Below are 14,466 nucleotides of genomic sequence, written 5' to 3'. Positions count from 1 at the left end.
AAGGTGCAGAGAAATTGCAACCTTGTGCGTTGGTGGTGGGACTGTGAAACAGGGGAGTCATTGGGGACAACAGTACGGTGGTTCCTCAATAAATTGAACATAGAATGACCATATCTTCCAGTAATCTCACTTCTGGGGACTCAAAAGCAGGAACTGGAACAGACGTCTGTACTCCTATGTTCACAGCGGCGTCCTCCATAACAGCCAAAAGGTGGGAACAGCCCCAGTGTCTGACAGGTGCTGGAGAAGCAAAATGTGGTACGCACACAATGGAATATGACTCCAGCTTAAAAAGGAAGGATATTCTTTGCCCCGCTGCTACGTGGATGAGCTTTTGAAGACGTTATGCTAAGTGGAATAAGCCAGCCACAGAAGGATGAACACCGGATGACACCTAGAGTAGTCAAGGTCATGGAGACAGAGAGTAGGCTGGTGGTTGTGGGGCCGGGGGGCGGGGAGGAGGAAATAAATGGGAATTATTGTTTAATGGACCCTGCGGTTGGGTTTTGCAAGATAAAGTTCGAAAGATGGATGGTGGTGATGGTTCCGCAGAGATGTGAATGGCACTGAACCGAACACTTAGAAATGGTTAAAAAGGTAAATTTCCCGATACGTATATCTTGCCACCGTATAAAAGAGGGTATGGCCAGGGCTGTGCATGGACAGAGGACGGGCCAAGTGCATGTGAACAGCTCTTCGTAGGATGAAAAGAGGTGAGCAGAGCTGGGTGAGGTGGAGAAGAACTAGGTACGACTGCCCCCCAGGGGCCCTGGCGATGGCCATCTCACCGGCTACCCTGTCCCTGCTCCCTGCTTCGTTGTTTCTGTTCCGCTCCGGGGGCTAGGGGAGGCCCACCCCTCCCACAAGAACACGCAGGCTGCCTGCTCCCTGGGGCACCCAGGTGGGCTCCTAGATGGCCTGAGGAAGGTGTGGGGAGGATGCCCGCTCCCTGCCTCCCCACCGACCCCTGAGGAAGCGCTTTCTCCTGCCACCCGGCGCTGTTCTAATGGTTGTTTTAGTTATTCCTCAGCTCGAAACCTCCCCAGGTCCCCTCCGCCCCTGAACAGAATGGTTAGTCTTCACACCAGCTTTCAGGTGCCCACCAGCAGCCTCCCGGCCCACTTCTTCCTCAGAGCCAATGGCAGCGGGCTACTCCCCCTCCCCTTTTCCCCTTGGTTAGCTTTTCCCTCTGCCGGGAATGGTAGGTCAAAATCCTGCCCATTGACCCAGTGCAGGCTACTTACAAATCACATCTGACTCAATTTTGGCAAGGGTCATGATCCCAGAGTTGTGAGATCGAGACCCGCTTTGAGCCTTGCATAGGGGCTCTGTGCTGAGGTCGGAGCCTGCTTGGGATTCTCTCTCTCCCTCTGTCCCTCTCTCCGATGCTCCTGGCTCTCTCTCTCTCTCTCGCTCCCTCTCTCTCTTTCTCAAATAAAAAACAAATCACAAAGGGGATAACCCTTCTCCAGCTCACCAAGAGCAGCAGAGGAAACTGTGTCCAGGATGGATGTAGCAGGTGCAATGGGGAGGAACAGCGTTATTCATAACTGAGTCTTGCTAAGAGCATGTGGCTGAGCTCTAATCAAGCCTGTAGCTCTAACGCCAATTTACAGGAAATGAATAGGTTAGGGGAACAAATTAGATGAGATCGCAAGGAAACCATTAGGTAAATTATGAGATCAGTGTGTAAGACAATAGTCTTGAAACTCTTCAGAGAGTGGATGTGCAGGGGATCTTTCGTAGGCTAAAAAGAAATGCCAGATGCAAGGCTAAACCTGGATTTGATTCTGGTTCAAAAAATAAAAGTAAGAGAGAAGGAGGGGAGGGAGGGAGGGAGGAAGAAGGAAAGAAAGAAGCGGGGGGAAAAAGAAAGAAAGAGGAAGGAAGGTGAAGCTATAATATACACTTTGGGGACAATGGAGAAATTTGATTAGTAACCAAATATCACATGACATCCAGGAATTATTGCTAATTCTGTTAGGTGGGGTAACAGTATATTTATGTAAGGCAGTGTCTCTATACCGTCGAGATGTGTGCTGGAGGATTTAGGAGCAACGTTTCAGACATCCATAATTTACCCTGAAATGGCTTGGCAGAAAAAAAAAAAAGATAAAGCAAATATGGGAAAACGCTAATCATTGAATTTAGGCGCCAGGGATATGAAAGGTCTCTGTTCCATTCCTTCCTTATTGTTTAGAATTTTTCGAAACCTCGCTGTAAAAGAAACAAAGCAAAGGTTCTGCCCATCTTCTGATTGAAACATGATCTCTCACTCCCGCTTGCTCCTGCTTTCCTTGAGTCCTGGACAAGCAGTAAGTAAGCCTTCTCACCCTGGCTTGGGACAGCCTTAGAGTTTGTGGTAGGACTTCTCTTTCCTACCAAGCTGCGGCTCCTTGGAGCAAGGACTCTGGGTATTTGCCTTTGGGTCCCCTGTGCCACAGGGCCAGGCACACACCGGGGCTTAACAGCAAACACTCACAGCGCCTGCATCCCTGGCCCTGTGAAAGTCATTAGTTTAATGAGCTCCCCCCGGGAGCAGGAGCGAATGGGTGAAGTGGCTATTAGCATCCCATTCTACAGATGGAGAAGTGAGGCTCAGAGAGGTTAAGTAACATGTTTGGCCCCAGGTCTTGGCTGACTCGGTGAAAGCCTAGTTACTGTGTCCAAACGGAATTATCTAAACTGAGTTTTTAACACCTTGATAAGGTAGGTGGGGATGACTATTCCAATATTGTGGGGGGAGGAGCTCGGCTGGAAGACGGTGGGGATATCCCCAGGGGCTGAAGAAGGAAAAGCTGAGCCGTACTTTGTGTTTGAACACCTTATAGGTGTAAACTCACTTAATCCTCAGCCATCCTCACAGTGGGGATAGAGGGAGGTGGGGTAGCCTGCTGGTCATGACCTCAGACTCCAGGGCCAGCTGGCTGGAGCAAATCCAGTCTCACTCACTTCTTGACTAGTGAGCTCTTGCATTCCTGAGTTTCCCCATCCATAAAATGGGCTAGAGGTAGGGAAGTGGTTCAAGATCACACAGGAGTAGTGCCATACCTAGGGCCATTTGATTCCAAAGTTCCTGCTTTCGGGGGGCCTGGGTGGCTCAGTCGGTTAAACCTCCAACTTCGGCTCAGGTCAGATCTCACGTTCGTGGGTTCGAGCCCCGCATCGGGCTCTATGCTGACAGCTAGCTCAGAGCCTGGAGCCTGTTTCTGGTTCTGTATCTCCTCCTCTCTCTGCCTCTCCCCCTCTCATGCTCTCTCTCTCTGTATCAAAAAATAAATAAAACATTAAAAAAAAACAAAAAAAAACCCACCCAAAGTTCCTGCTTTCTAAATACTTCTTTGGAGCAAAGTCGGGCCAGGGAACAAGGGTCTTAATGCTTCAAATACCTGGCCCGACCTGGTTCTTGTCCTTTGTGAAGTGGAGGGCTTCCTAGGACTTGTCCCTTGCTTCCACCCTCCCTCTCCTTCCCCTGCCCCTTCTCCTCCTTCTTCTCCCCCTCCCCCTGCCCTGCCCTGCCTCCCTCTCTTCTTTCTCCCCTTCCCCCTACCCCCTTCTTCATCTGCTCCTACCCACATGGGCAGGGTAGACAGAACTTGGACTTCAGTTGTTACCATGCTTGTCCATCTCTGTGCCTCAGTTGTCTGAGCCTTAAGATGAGGGGCCGGACAACAAAAATGTGAAGGTCGCACTGGCTTTGTATCTGCTTGGACTGGGACGGATACTCCAATCCTGGTGCACTGGGTCCGAGCCAGGGGTGCTCCTCCCCATCAAGAAGGGGTCTTCAGCCTCCTACCTCCACGCCCCAGCCACCCTACTGTGCCTGGGGGAGGGAGGGGTCTCTGGCTGTAGGACCAGCCCAGCCTAGACCAGCTGGCTCTGCAGTCTGGGCAGTGGCTGGGGGACAATCTGGTTTCTAGCTGGCTTGTAGCCAAAGACACCTAGATGGGAGTGGGGTTCATCGGTAACCTTTGGCATCAGGCCAGGCTAGACGACCATTGGACTCTTCTAAGGGTGACAGGAATTGCCATTGCCTTCAGGGAGGGCTACCATCGAAGGGACACACCTCCGTGTATCTTCAGCCTGCCCACACCACCTGCGACAGAGGGAGAACCTGGAAAGTCAGAGCTGCAGAGCCCCGTCCCCAGTGGGTGAGCCCAACTCCCGCCTGTGCAGAGGGACAAACGAGGTCCCCCAAGAGAGGGAGGCCTTCTGCAGGGCACCTACCAAGGTGCAGTCAAGGACAAGCCAAGAGGCACAGAGTTACCCAGGGTGGGGCCGGCAGCCCTGTTCCTCTCGGGGGGCCAGAGCTGGGCTGGCAGTGGGTGTGAAGGAGGAAAGGAGAGGTCAGGAGGCTGGAGGCTGGGAGGCCAGGGCTCTTTTCTGTGTCCTGAAGGACACGCGCCCATGTGCATGTCTAGTCTGTTCTCCACCCTCTAGCACTCTGAGGGTGATTCCAGCCCCTCTGGGCCTCAGTTTCATCACCTGTCCCTATGAAGTTGGGCCAGATCATTCTTTCAGCAAACACGTACTGTCCTGAGCCCCTGTTGTTTGCCAGGCTCCACGAGGGGCTTGGGGATACATTGACGAACAAGCTCCCCCAGGAACTGGGGCTTCGAGGGGGAAAAGTTGGGGGGGGGTCTTTCATGAGGTGGGAGAGATCTCTCAAAGGAGAGCTTGCCAGATCCAAACTGTAGGGTCCTGAGGCCTCCTGGCTTGCTGACAACCAGCACTCTGGTCTTCTGTCATTTTGTTTGTTGCTTACTTAAGGCTGGGGTCCCAGGCTAGAATCTAGGGCGGGTGAACATAGGTAGTCCTGTGGGGGCAGGCGGGGAGTAGGGGGTGCGGTGGAGGGGGGGTAGAGAATGCCCTTTGAATGGCTTCCCGGGCAGGTCTGATGAGAGGAACCCTAGTGAGCAGCAGCGCCCGTACCCCCTCCCCTCCCCCTGCGCTGCAGGCCCCAGCCAGCTCCCAGCCTTGTTCCTTGGCAACGTCCTGAGGAATCCAGAGCCCGCCTGCCGCACACTGGCTCCTTTCCTCTCCCCTCCCATCCGCCTGCCTGCGGGGGCTGGAGGCGGAGGCAGAGGCAGCAAGTCCCATTATAAAAAGCCATCACAGAAAGCGACAGAGCTCAGGCAGCGAGGGAACAGCACTGAGCTCAGACCCCAGCCTCGCCCGGACCCCCGCCCGGACCCTCGCCCGGACCCCCCGCCTGTTCTCAGCCATGGCTCCACCACCTCTCTCGTGGCTTCTCCGCTTGGCCGCCCTCTGCCATCTGACCACGCTGCTAGCTGGTGAGTGTGGAGGGGAGCTCCAGTCCCACTTGTGTCCTTCAGGCCTGACATGAGGGTGGGGGGCTAGCCCCTGCCTGGGTAAGGTCCTTCCAAAGGGTGTGGTAAAGGGGGCTGGGCTCCTCCCTGACCCCAGATTAAGGGTTGCGCCTCCAGCTAGAAAGGTTTCCAGGCTCAGAGACTGCCCACCAGGGCCAGGGAGCAAGGTAGCTACTGGTTGGCAGTGCAAAGAGGTGGTGTGGACGGCACCAGGCACAAAGGGGGTCTCAGGAGGGAGGGGGGCCTGAAGAGGTCCCTGCTGGGCATCTGGGTGGGAGGCCCAGGCTGACAGTGGGTCGGGTCTTGCCGCCAGGGATTAATGGGTCACTGGTAGCCCTGACACCTGAGTCTCAGCCCTGGCCATGGTTAGGCTTCTCTCCTGCCCTGATTTTGAGTCGGGGACCCAGGACCAGTGGAGATCAAGGTCATTGCAGATCATGGATTGGGCTTGTTGCTGTTGCACTGGTCTGTAGTTCCAATCCCTCTGCCCATATCTCAACCCTGATACCATCCTCCTCCTCCAAGCATAGCTTAGAAAATGCCTTCACCTCCAAATACTTGCTTTCTGGAGCCTAGGACGTGGTAGGGCATGATGTCTACATGCCCACTGACATGATTAAGATGGAGGCCCAGAGAGATCTAGAAACTAGCCTGAGGATGCAGAGCCAGCAGGTAGGGCAGGAGAGAGCATGTCTACAAGCTTTCCACCTATGTGGGCCATGGGCCTCTGATAACTGCCTGAGCCTGACCACCTGGCAGGTTGAGGCTCAGAGAGGCTAGGAGCCTGCCTTGGGACACACAGCAAGTCTGAGAGAATGAAAACGGTCTCAAGCTTCCAGGATACCTTCAAGGAGCAAACTGCCTTTTGAGTCCTTCTGTGTGGGGAAAACCAACAGCAGACCCAGGAGCAGGTGCGGCGGGAGGTGGGCAACAGCGGCCAGTGCTGCTGGCTGCCTGCTTCCTGGGCTTGAACCCTAAAGCCAGAGGTATTTGGAGGTAGTGAGGACCAGAAGACAGGGAGTCGGATGGAAGTTGCTTTGCCATAGCCGTGACCCCGAGTGCGGTCTTGCCTTCTTTGGTCCCAGCTACTACATCTTTGAATACAGCTGTTGCTTTTGGAATTGGGAGATGGATATACTACTAAGTCAGGCTGTGCGTACAGGAGTGAAGGGTTTGTACGGTAGGATGAAGAGGGGATCCCAGGTCAGGGTTCGGAGGGGGGAACCCTGGACACTCTTTATTTCTGCCCTAATCTTGGTCACTGACTTTGCTGGAAGATACACGGTTTCAACCTTTCTGAGCCTCAGTTTCACCTCCTCCTCCTGGCATTGGGCCAGACTCACCTTGGAGGTCTTCACCACACTGACTTTTGTGGCCCTGAGAGCCCCCCTGGGAGTTCCCAAAGGATGGTGGGGTGTACAGCGTGGTCCAGAAGCCAGAGACAGCCCGGTGGGGGGGAGGGAGCTGGGTGCTTTGCGGCTGCAGCTCTGGCTGGTGCAGGGCAGATGCGTCAGTCCCCAAATGTGGGTTTGCGGGGCTGTGACAGGGGGGAGGCGCCTCCGCTTTATATAACAAACCTGCAGATACAAGTCAGAGCAGAGAATTTTCTCCCCGAGCACTGACGCATTCACTCCTACTCAAGCCCTGACAAGAGAGGGAAAAAAAAAACAAACCTGTTTTATGCTGCCGGAGTCTGCCCCCGGATTAGCTGTGGAGGTGGATGGGGAAGGCAGGGGAGGATAAATTCAGAGTGTCAGATCCAGGCCCCTGTCAAATTTAAATGAAAATTCCTCCATTTCTTTGTGAGTTAAAATTTCATGTGTCGAAAAGTGCTTTCTCGTGAATTTTGTTCATTCACCGAATAAGAATTTCATGGGCATCAACTGGGTGCCAGGCACTGTTGTAAGTGCTGGGGCCGCATGTGAATAAAAGTGCCAAAGACCGCAGTCCCCAGAGTGCCAAACCCGCGCTGGGGAAGGCAGATGACACAAAAAATAAATCAGTCAACGATTGATAGAAAGAAAAACATGCTGTGATTTATTTATATTGAAAAATTTTTAATGTTTATTTATTGCGAGAGAGAGCTAGTGGGGGAGGGGCAGAGAGAGAGAGAGAGAGAGAGAGAGCCTGCCTTTGCATGGCCACTGCAGAGCCCTACTTAGGGCTCAAAGTCAAAAACCCTAAGATCATGATTTGAGCCGAAATCGAGTCGGACGCTTGACCGACTGAGCCACCCAGGCATCCCAACGTGCTGTGATTTAATGGACGAGGGCACTTATGGGGAAGAGCACTGGGTGTTATATGGAAACCAATTTGACAATAAACTATTAAAAAATAAAATAAAATAAAATAAAATAAAATAAACTATTATTTACCCCCTCAAAAAAATGAATAAATAAAAGAATATGGAGGGGGACTTGCAGGGGGGAGGTGTTGAAATGTTAAGTAGGGGTCAGGAGGGGACCCTGGAGAAGAAGCCACTGAGGGAGGCTAGGGAAGATCTCCGTGAGTCTCTCTCTAAGGCAATGGTTCTCAACAGGTGATTTGCCCCCTCCCCAGGGGGCATTTGGGAATTTCTGAAGACATTTTTGTTATTAAAAATGTCCCGACATTTCTGGCTGGGGAATGCTCAGAAACCTCGTGGGTAGAGGGCAGGGATGATGCTAACCACCCTCTAGTACACAAGACAGTTCCCACAACAAAGAATTATCTGGTCCAAAATGTCAATGGTATTGCTGTTGAGTAAACCCTACTCTAAGGGTCCGCATATTTAAAAATCTTTATCCCGGGCCACCTGGGTGGCTCAGTCGGTTAAGCATCGGGCTTCAGCTCAGGTCATGATCTCACAGTCTGTGGATTTGAGCCCCGCATTGGGCTCTGTGCTGACAGCTCAGATCCTGGAGCCTGTTTTGGATTCTGTGTCTCCCTCTCTCTCCACCCGTCCCCAGCTCCCTCTCTGTCTCTCTCAAAATAAAAAAGACATAAAAAAAAATATTTATTCTTGCAACCAACCTGTGAAGCAGATAGTATCACGTCCTTTTTACAGGTAAGGGAACTGAGGCTCGGACAGCCTAAGGGACTTGTCCAGGACACACACCTGAGCAACGGCTCAAGTCCTGTCTCTATCACCTCACCCAGAAACCCACACCATTCTTGTCTCCTCCTGCCTCTAAGCCACTGGTCCAGCCTACAGGACACCTCGTCCAGGAAGCATCCCTTGATTACTTGCAGCGGGAAGTGGTCTCTCCCTCATGCAAATCTCAGCATATTTGGGGTATATTCTGAAACATGGTGTTTCCACCTGATATTTAAGACTGTTGAGAACAGCAGGATGTCCGGAGGCTGGGAGGAAAACAAAATCTGCCACTAAGCAGCTGTGTGGCCTTGGGCAATTCATTTAACCTCTCTGGTTATCAGCTTCTGCATCAATAAAATTGAGATAACAAAACTCCCTTTGCAGGGATGCTGGGCACTAATCAGAGCAGATGTGCCTGTGCTAAGACAGGGTACAGTACACAGAATAAGTCATGATACTCTGTGGGGTGCCTTGGCTGCCCTTCAGGCTGCCACCTTCTGAGGGCAGAGACCGGCCTCCTCACTGTGCCTCGCAGCACCCAGTGCAGGGCCCGGCAAGCGGGAAAATCAGCATTTGACTGAGAAAACGCTGTGAGCTAATAGTGTTTATTGGGATTGAGGTACTCTCTCTAAACTCAGCACCAGCACCAATGGGAGAAAGAGCTCAGGGTTAAGAACAAGAGGGCCTGGGGCGCCTGGGTGGCTCAGTCAGTTGAGCGTCCGGCTTCGGCTCAGGTCATGATCTCATGATTCGTGGGTTCAAGCCCTGCATCGGGCTCTGTGTTGACAGCTAGCCCAGAGCCCAGAGCCTGGAACCTGCTTCAGATTCTGTGTCTCCCTCTCTCTCTGACCTTCCCCTGCTCACACTGTCTCTCTCTGTCTCTCAAAAAGTAAATAAAAGACATAAAAAAATTATAAAAAAAAAAAAAAGAACAAGAGGGCCTGGGCCTTTGTAGATACTCAAAAGTAATTCAGATAAGTGTTGGCTGAATCAGGAAATGGATGATTAAGATGGATGGATGGATGGATGGATAAGATGGATGGATGGATGAGGAAGTAGGTGGAGGGATAAGTAGATTGAGACTTTATTTCATTCAGTGAATATTTACTGAATGTCCACTTTGTGCCGGGAAGCACTGTGACACCAAGACCAACAAGGTCCTTTTCTTCTTGAAACTCATATGACAGTAAATGGCTGTCTGGTTGGAAGCGTTATCTCCAATGACAGAAAAGAAAATTTCAGTTCCGAGAAAAAAAAAAAACCCTTAGGTTAGTTATACAGCCTTTCTGCAGGCAAAACCAACAACAGAACCTGGCCAATGGCATTTAGGCCCTGTGGCTGGCGGTGGGGACTTTGGGGACAGGCTGACTTTGTGGCTCTTTAAAGCCCTAGAGGTGAGCAGTGGGACGTAGGAGTCAAGGGACCAGACTCACACAACCTAGCATATCCCTCCTGCCCATTGGCAGCCTCCCCCTGGCTCCAGGTCACCCACGGGCACTATTTTGGGGGGCTCTCAGAGGAGGACCCCTACCAGACCAATCCAGGGAATTGTCTTCCTGGCTCTATTCAACAGTCTGGGGAGGATGCAGCTGAACCATTCCAAAGGCAGATGATAAAGCAGCAAAGTAACATTCACATCCTGGCCCCTCAGAGAGACAGGGCAGCCTGTGACTTAGGACAGCCACTGGAGTGCTTTCTGCCCACCTCGGGAGCTGGTAGTGCGGCCCCGTGATGGTCCAGGCTCGCATAGCCCTGCAGACCCTGAACCACCCTTCCACAGTTGGGTGGGCCGAGGCTACGGAGGAGCAATGGGAGAGGAGGTGGAACATTCTAGAAGGGGTGCATGTGCGTGCATGAGCTTGCACCTGTAACTGGGAAGGCGGAGTCTATTTGCACATCCATGTCTGTGTGAATACTCGTGCATCGGTAAGGAGTAAGGATCAGCCGCGCCCGCCCCGGTTCTGCAGGGTGAGAGACCATTCAGCTCTCTGGATTCCACTGCCCTGGAAGTCTCGGCCTCTAGAATTTTGCAAAAACCCTCTGGGATCTTGCTTCTGCTGCTTATGACCTTGACGGAGCTCCGAAACTCCGGCCCTTCCTTATTTTTCAGATTCCCTTCTTGAGAAGACACCAAGCAGAATAAAATTTTGCTGGAGATTTTAGGGCAAGGAGGAAGGAGGAAAGGATAAGCAATGCAAACACCTTTGCAAATGTTTATATAAAATATTTGGTCTCTCAGCGATATGTTGAGTCACCCTCACGCGTCCTGAGGTTTCTCTCTGGCTCCATGCTATCCGCAGGCCACTAGCCATCCTGCTGTGCCCCCACCCCATCCACAGCCCCCATTTCCACCCCTCCTCCTTACTCCTGCTCCCCTGTCTCGTCCGGGAAGCTCCAAATGGCCCCTTCGGTTCCCCTTAGCAACTGCTCCCACACACCCACACTCCCACACACCCCAAGGGGGTCTTAATGGCAGAACAAAGGATCCCCCCCTTCTCAGCAGACCCAGCTCCCAGCTTCCTGAGAAGGTGGTTGCACTTACAGATTTAAAATTTGTTATCTATTACTTGTGCCTGATCATATGTACACCTTTATGTGTTTTTGTGTGTGTGGGGATATGCGTGTGCCATTCTGTTTGTTGGTGTGTGTGTACGTGTGTGTATGTGTCATAGGCTGGACCCGTGAGATGTGGTGGACAGAGGTCTGAACATGTCTCAGAGGTCGTGGACGTACACGAATACCGATCAGCCTGAGAGGGGGGAGTGGGGTGTGCATGTGGGGGTAGGGGGAGACAGTAGCTGAGCTGGTGACTTACTGGGGGAAAGGGGGTATAGGGGGTGCATAGACCCATGGGCCCAGAAGGGATCGGAGCCTGGCCTCGCAGGTGACCTTGTCTCATCACTTGCTGGCTGTGTGACGTCCCGCAGGTCCCTGTCACTCTCTGATTTGTCTCCCCTTCTGTACATTGACCGACTACAGTGACTTAATTTTATTTAAAAAATTTTTATAGCTTTTTAAAAAGTTTTTATTTATGTATTTTGAGAGAGAAAGAGAGAGAGAGAGCGCGCACGCGTGCACGCATGTTGGGGAGGGGCAGAGAGAGGGTGAGAGAGAGAGAATCCCAAGCAAGCTCTGCACTGTCAGTGTAGAGCCAGATACGGAGCTTGAACTCACGAACCGTGAGATCGTGACCTGAGCCAAACCAAGAGTCGGATGCTTAACCGACTAAGCCACGCAGTCACCCAGGAACTTGATTTTGAAAATAAACCCTTACGACCTGCCGGGCAGTAAGAGCTTCATAAGTGAGCATGCATCTTCATTAATTTCTATAACATCTCTACGAGGTAGATACCATCACTGTGCCTATTAGACAGGTAGGGAAACGGAGGCACAGAGAGGTTTGGCAGGGGATGAGGGGCTGGGGTCAAGGGCCTTGAAGAGCAGGGTGTGCAGGGCATCGGCTGAGTCTTGGATGGTGTGGCTGGCACACGCTGGCCTGGGACTGGGAAGCCAGATGCCCTTGGACAGTCCTGCTGACTGGGGGACTCTGTGGGCTCAGGACAGCACCACGGTGTGAAGAAGTGCAGCGTCACCTGCAGCAAGATGACCTCGGAGATCCCTGTGGCCTTACTGGTCCACTACGAACGAAATCAAGAATCCTGCGGCAAACGTGCCATCATGTAGGTACTGGGCTCTTGGCCTCTACTAATCCCTGTCCACATCCTTCCTCCTCAACCTGGGCTCCTGCCAAGGGCCTCAGCAAATGCTCTTCCTGCTCTTGGCCCCTGGCTCCTCAATGACCTCAATATCTGTGTCCCAAGATAAAGATTGGGAGCAGCTTCCTGAGAGGCCTTTGGTCTGGAGCAGCCGAGAGGGGCGGTGTGCTTTAGGCAGCAGCCCTTGAACCTGCTGGGGAGGTAAAGCACTGTGGGCTCAACGCGCAGGCTCTAGACTCCAACAGATGTGGTGTAAAGCCATACTTACAGGTTGGTGGCCCACTCACACTCCCTACCCTCTGGGCTTTCGTTTCCTTATCTATAAAATGGGTAGTTGGGAGGATGAAAGGTGATCATGTAGATAAGCAGCTTGGCAGGGTGCCCAAAAGCTGCTGCCGTGGGGAAAGGATTATGACCTGCACTTGACAGATGAGAAAACAGGATTCCAGTAAGATCTGGGGCAGGGGCCAACCTGAGCTAACTCTGCACCTGCTCCCCATCCCTACTGTTGGGACCCTTGGCTATCTAGGCTGCTTGCTCTCCTGGGGTCCCTCTTGGATCCAGCCCTGTTGCCCAGCCCCATGGCCTTTCCACAGACTGACCTTCAGGCCTGCCATCAGGAAATGGCCAGCGGGCTAAGTCTAGGCTCAGCTAAAGGAAGTCGTGTTCTTCTCTCCACTGACTGCACAGTTACCAAGAGGGGCTGCTGCCTGACCTTTCTGCTCCCCAGCTCAGGCTGCTTCCCTCAGACTCCCCCATGAATTTGCTTCTGTTTTCTAGGTAAAGAGGAAGTGGGAAGCCCCAGGGAGGGGACCATGGCCCCCGGCAGCACTTCGCCTGTGGGGGCCTGCAGGCTCATGCTTGGTTCCTGCACCCCTCTGGTTTCCCAGCGACCTGGCGCCATGCACATTCACCTTACCTCTCTGAGCCTCGGTTTTCTCATCTGTAAAATGAGGTTGGGCGTGGTAGCCCCCTCTCAGGATGGGTGTGAGGTTGAAACAGGCAAAATGTCTCCTAGCACAGTGGCATGGAGCATAGCATGACCCCAGTCAGCTCCGAGCTGTGTGCTTGCCAGTGAGCCAGTTAGAGGAAGCTCAAGATTTGGATGCCACTTGGGGGCCCAACGGGACCACCATATATGTGGCTGGCTCACTAAGTGTGCTTTCAGGCCGAGGATGCACACTAAGAGAAGAGGCAGAGGTCCGGAGGGAGTGGTGGAAGAGGACATTTAAATCAGCTCCTTCCAGAGAGAGGAGGCCTCACCCCCGAGCTCACCAGTCACACACCTGACAGCAGGCAACACCTGTTGATGGATCCCCCAATCAGAAGACTCACAGCTCAGAACCGCCCCCCCCCCGCCTTAATGGTAACAATATTATTGTTCACATTGGTCCCCTGAGTCTCCCACTCTGGACTAGGTGCTTTATATCACTTTAATGTTCTTTTTTACAATAACACAGAAGTGGGGTGACCAACTCGCCCCAGTTTTCTGGGACTTTCACAGAAAAGTCCCCTATCTTGAGGACCCCCTCCATCCCAGGTTTTCCGGGGAGGTTGGTCACGCGGCAGAAGGTAGGTGTGCTATCTCTATTTCTCAGGTGAGGACCTGGAACTTCCAGAAGTCGAGCTGCCCAATCTAGTCAGCTCACAGCTCACAGCTGATATGTGCCGGGGGCAGTATCTCCAGCCGGGTCTGTTCACCTTCAGAGCATTTGCACGGTGCACCTACTCCACACGGCATCTGGGCATCACTGGGTCCCTGTCTTCCTTCCTTGTAGCTTGTGGACCAAACTGAACAGAACCTTCTGTGCTGATCCAGAGAAGGAATGGGTCAAGAAGGCCATGAAACATCTAGAGCGCCAGACTGCTGTCCCGGTTCAAAATGGCGGCACATTCCAGATGCAAATTGGCGTGGGTGAGCCCAGGACCACCCTGGCCGCCAGGGGAATGGACAAATCTGCGGTCACAGAGCCCAAAGTCATCCAGGAAAGCAGTGGCCAGGAGGCACAGACGGCCTTGGGGACTTCCCCAGAGCTGCCGACAGAAGTGGCTGATTCCCAGGGGACCAGGTTCCCCTCCGCTTCAAAGGCTCCAGATGGAGAGCCTCCAACTGGGTCCCAGACAACTGAACTTTCCAACGCCGCTGCCCTCACCACCGAAGGGTCCTGGCAGAGTTCTTACAAACCCTGGTCGGGCCTCTCGGCTGAAGGAAAGGCCTCTGAGGCCCTCCCCACCCAGGCCCCCTCCACCCAGGCCCCCTCCACCCAGGCCCCCCCCACCCAGGCCCCCTCCACCCAGACCCTCCCTACCCAGGTCCCCTCCACCCAGACCCTCCCTACCCAGG

The 14,466-nt window shown here is 53.0% G+C and overlaps 1 protein-coding gene across 1 annotated transcript in view; it reads left to right on the top strand.

The window, feature by feature from the left end:
• Positions 1-5,070: 5,070 nt before the first annotated feature.
• The window catches only part of CX3CL1 (C-X3-C motif chemokine ligand 1), an 11,884-nt gene continuing 2,488 nt past the window's right edge, over positions 5,071-14,466 (top strand). Inside the window, 4 exon segments of the mRNA XM_029926059.1 lie at positions 5,071-5,294; positions 11,966-12,086; positions 13,901-14,463; position 14,466. The exon segment at position 14,466 is cut by the window's right edge and continues 2,488 nt beyond it. Coding sequence (XP_029781919.1) covers positions 5,225-5,294; positions 11,966-12,086; positions 13,901-14,463; position 14,466 — 755 coding nt within the window. The 5' untranslated portion in view covers positions 5,071-5,224.

Source organism: Suricata suricatta, chromosome 16 (genome assembly GCF_006229205.1).
Source record: "Suricata suricatta isolate VVHF042 chromosome 16, meerkat_22Aug2017_6uvM2_HiC, whole genome shotgun sequence".
NCBI lineage: Eukaryota > Metazoa > Chordata > Mammalia > Carnivora > Herpestidae > Suricata > Suricata suricatta.
Note: the sequence above shows the minus strand (reverse complement) of the source record. Positions and strands in the feature narration are given on the sequence as shown.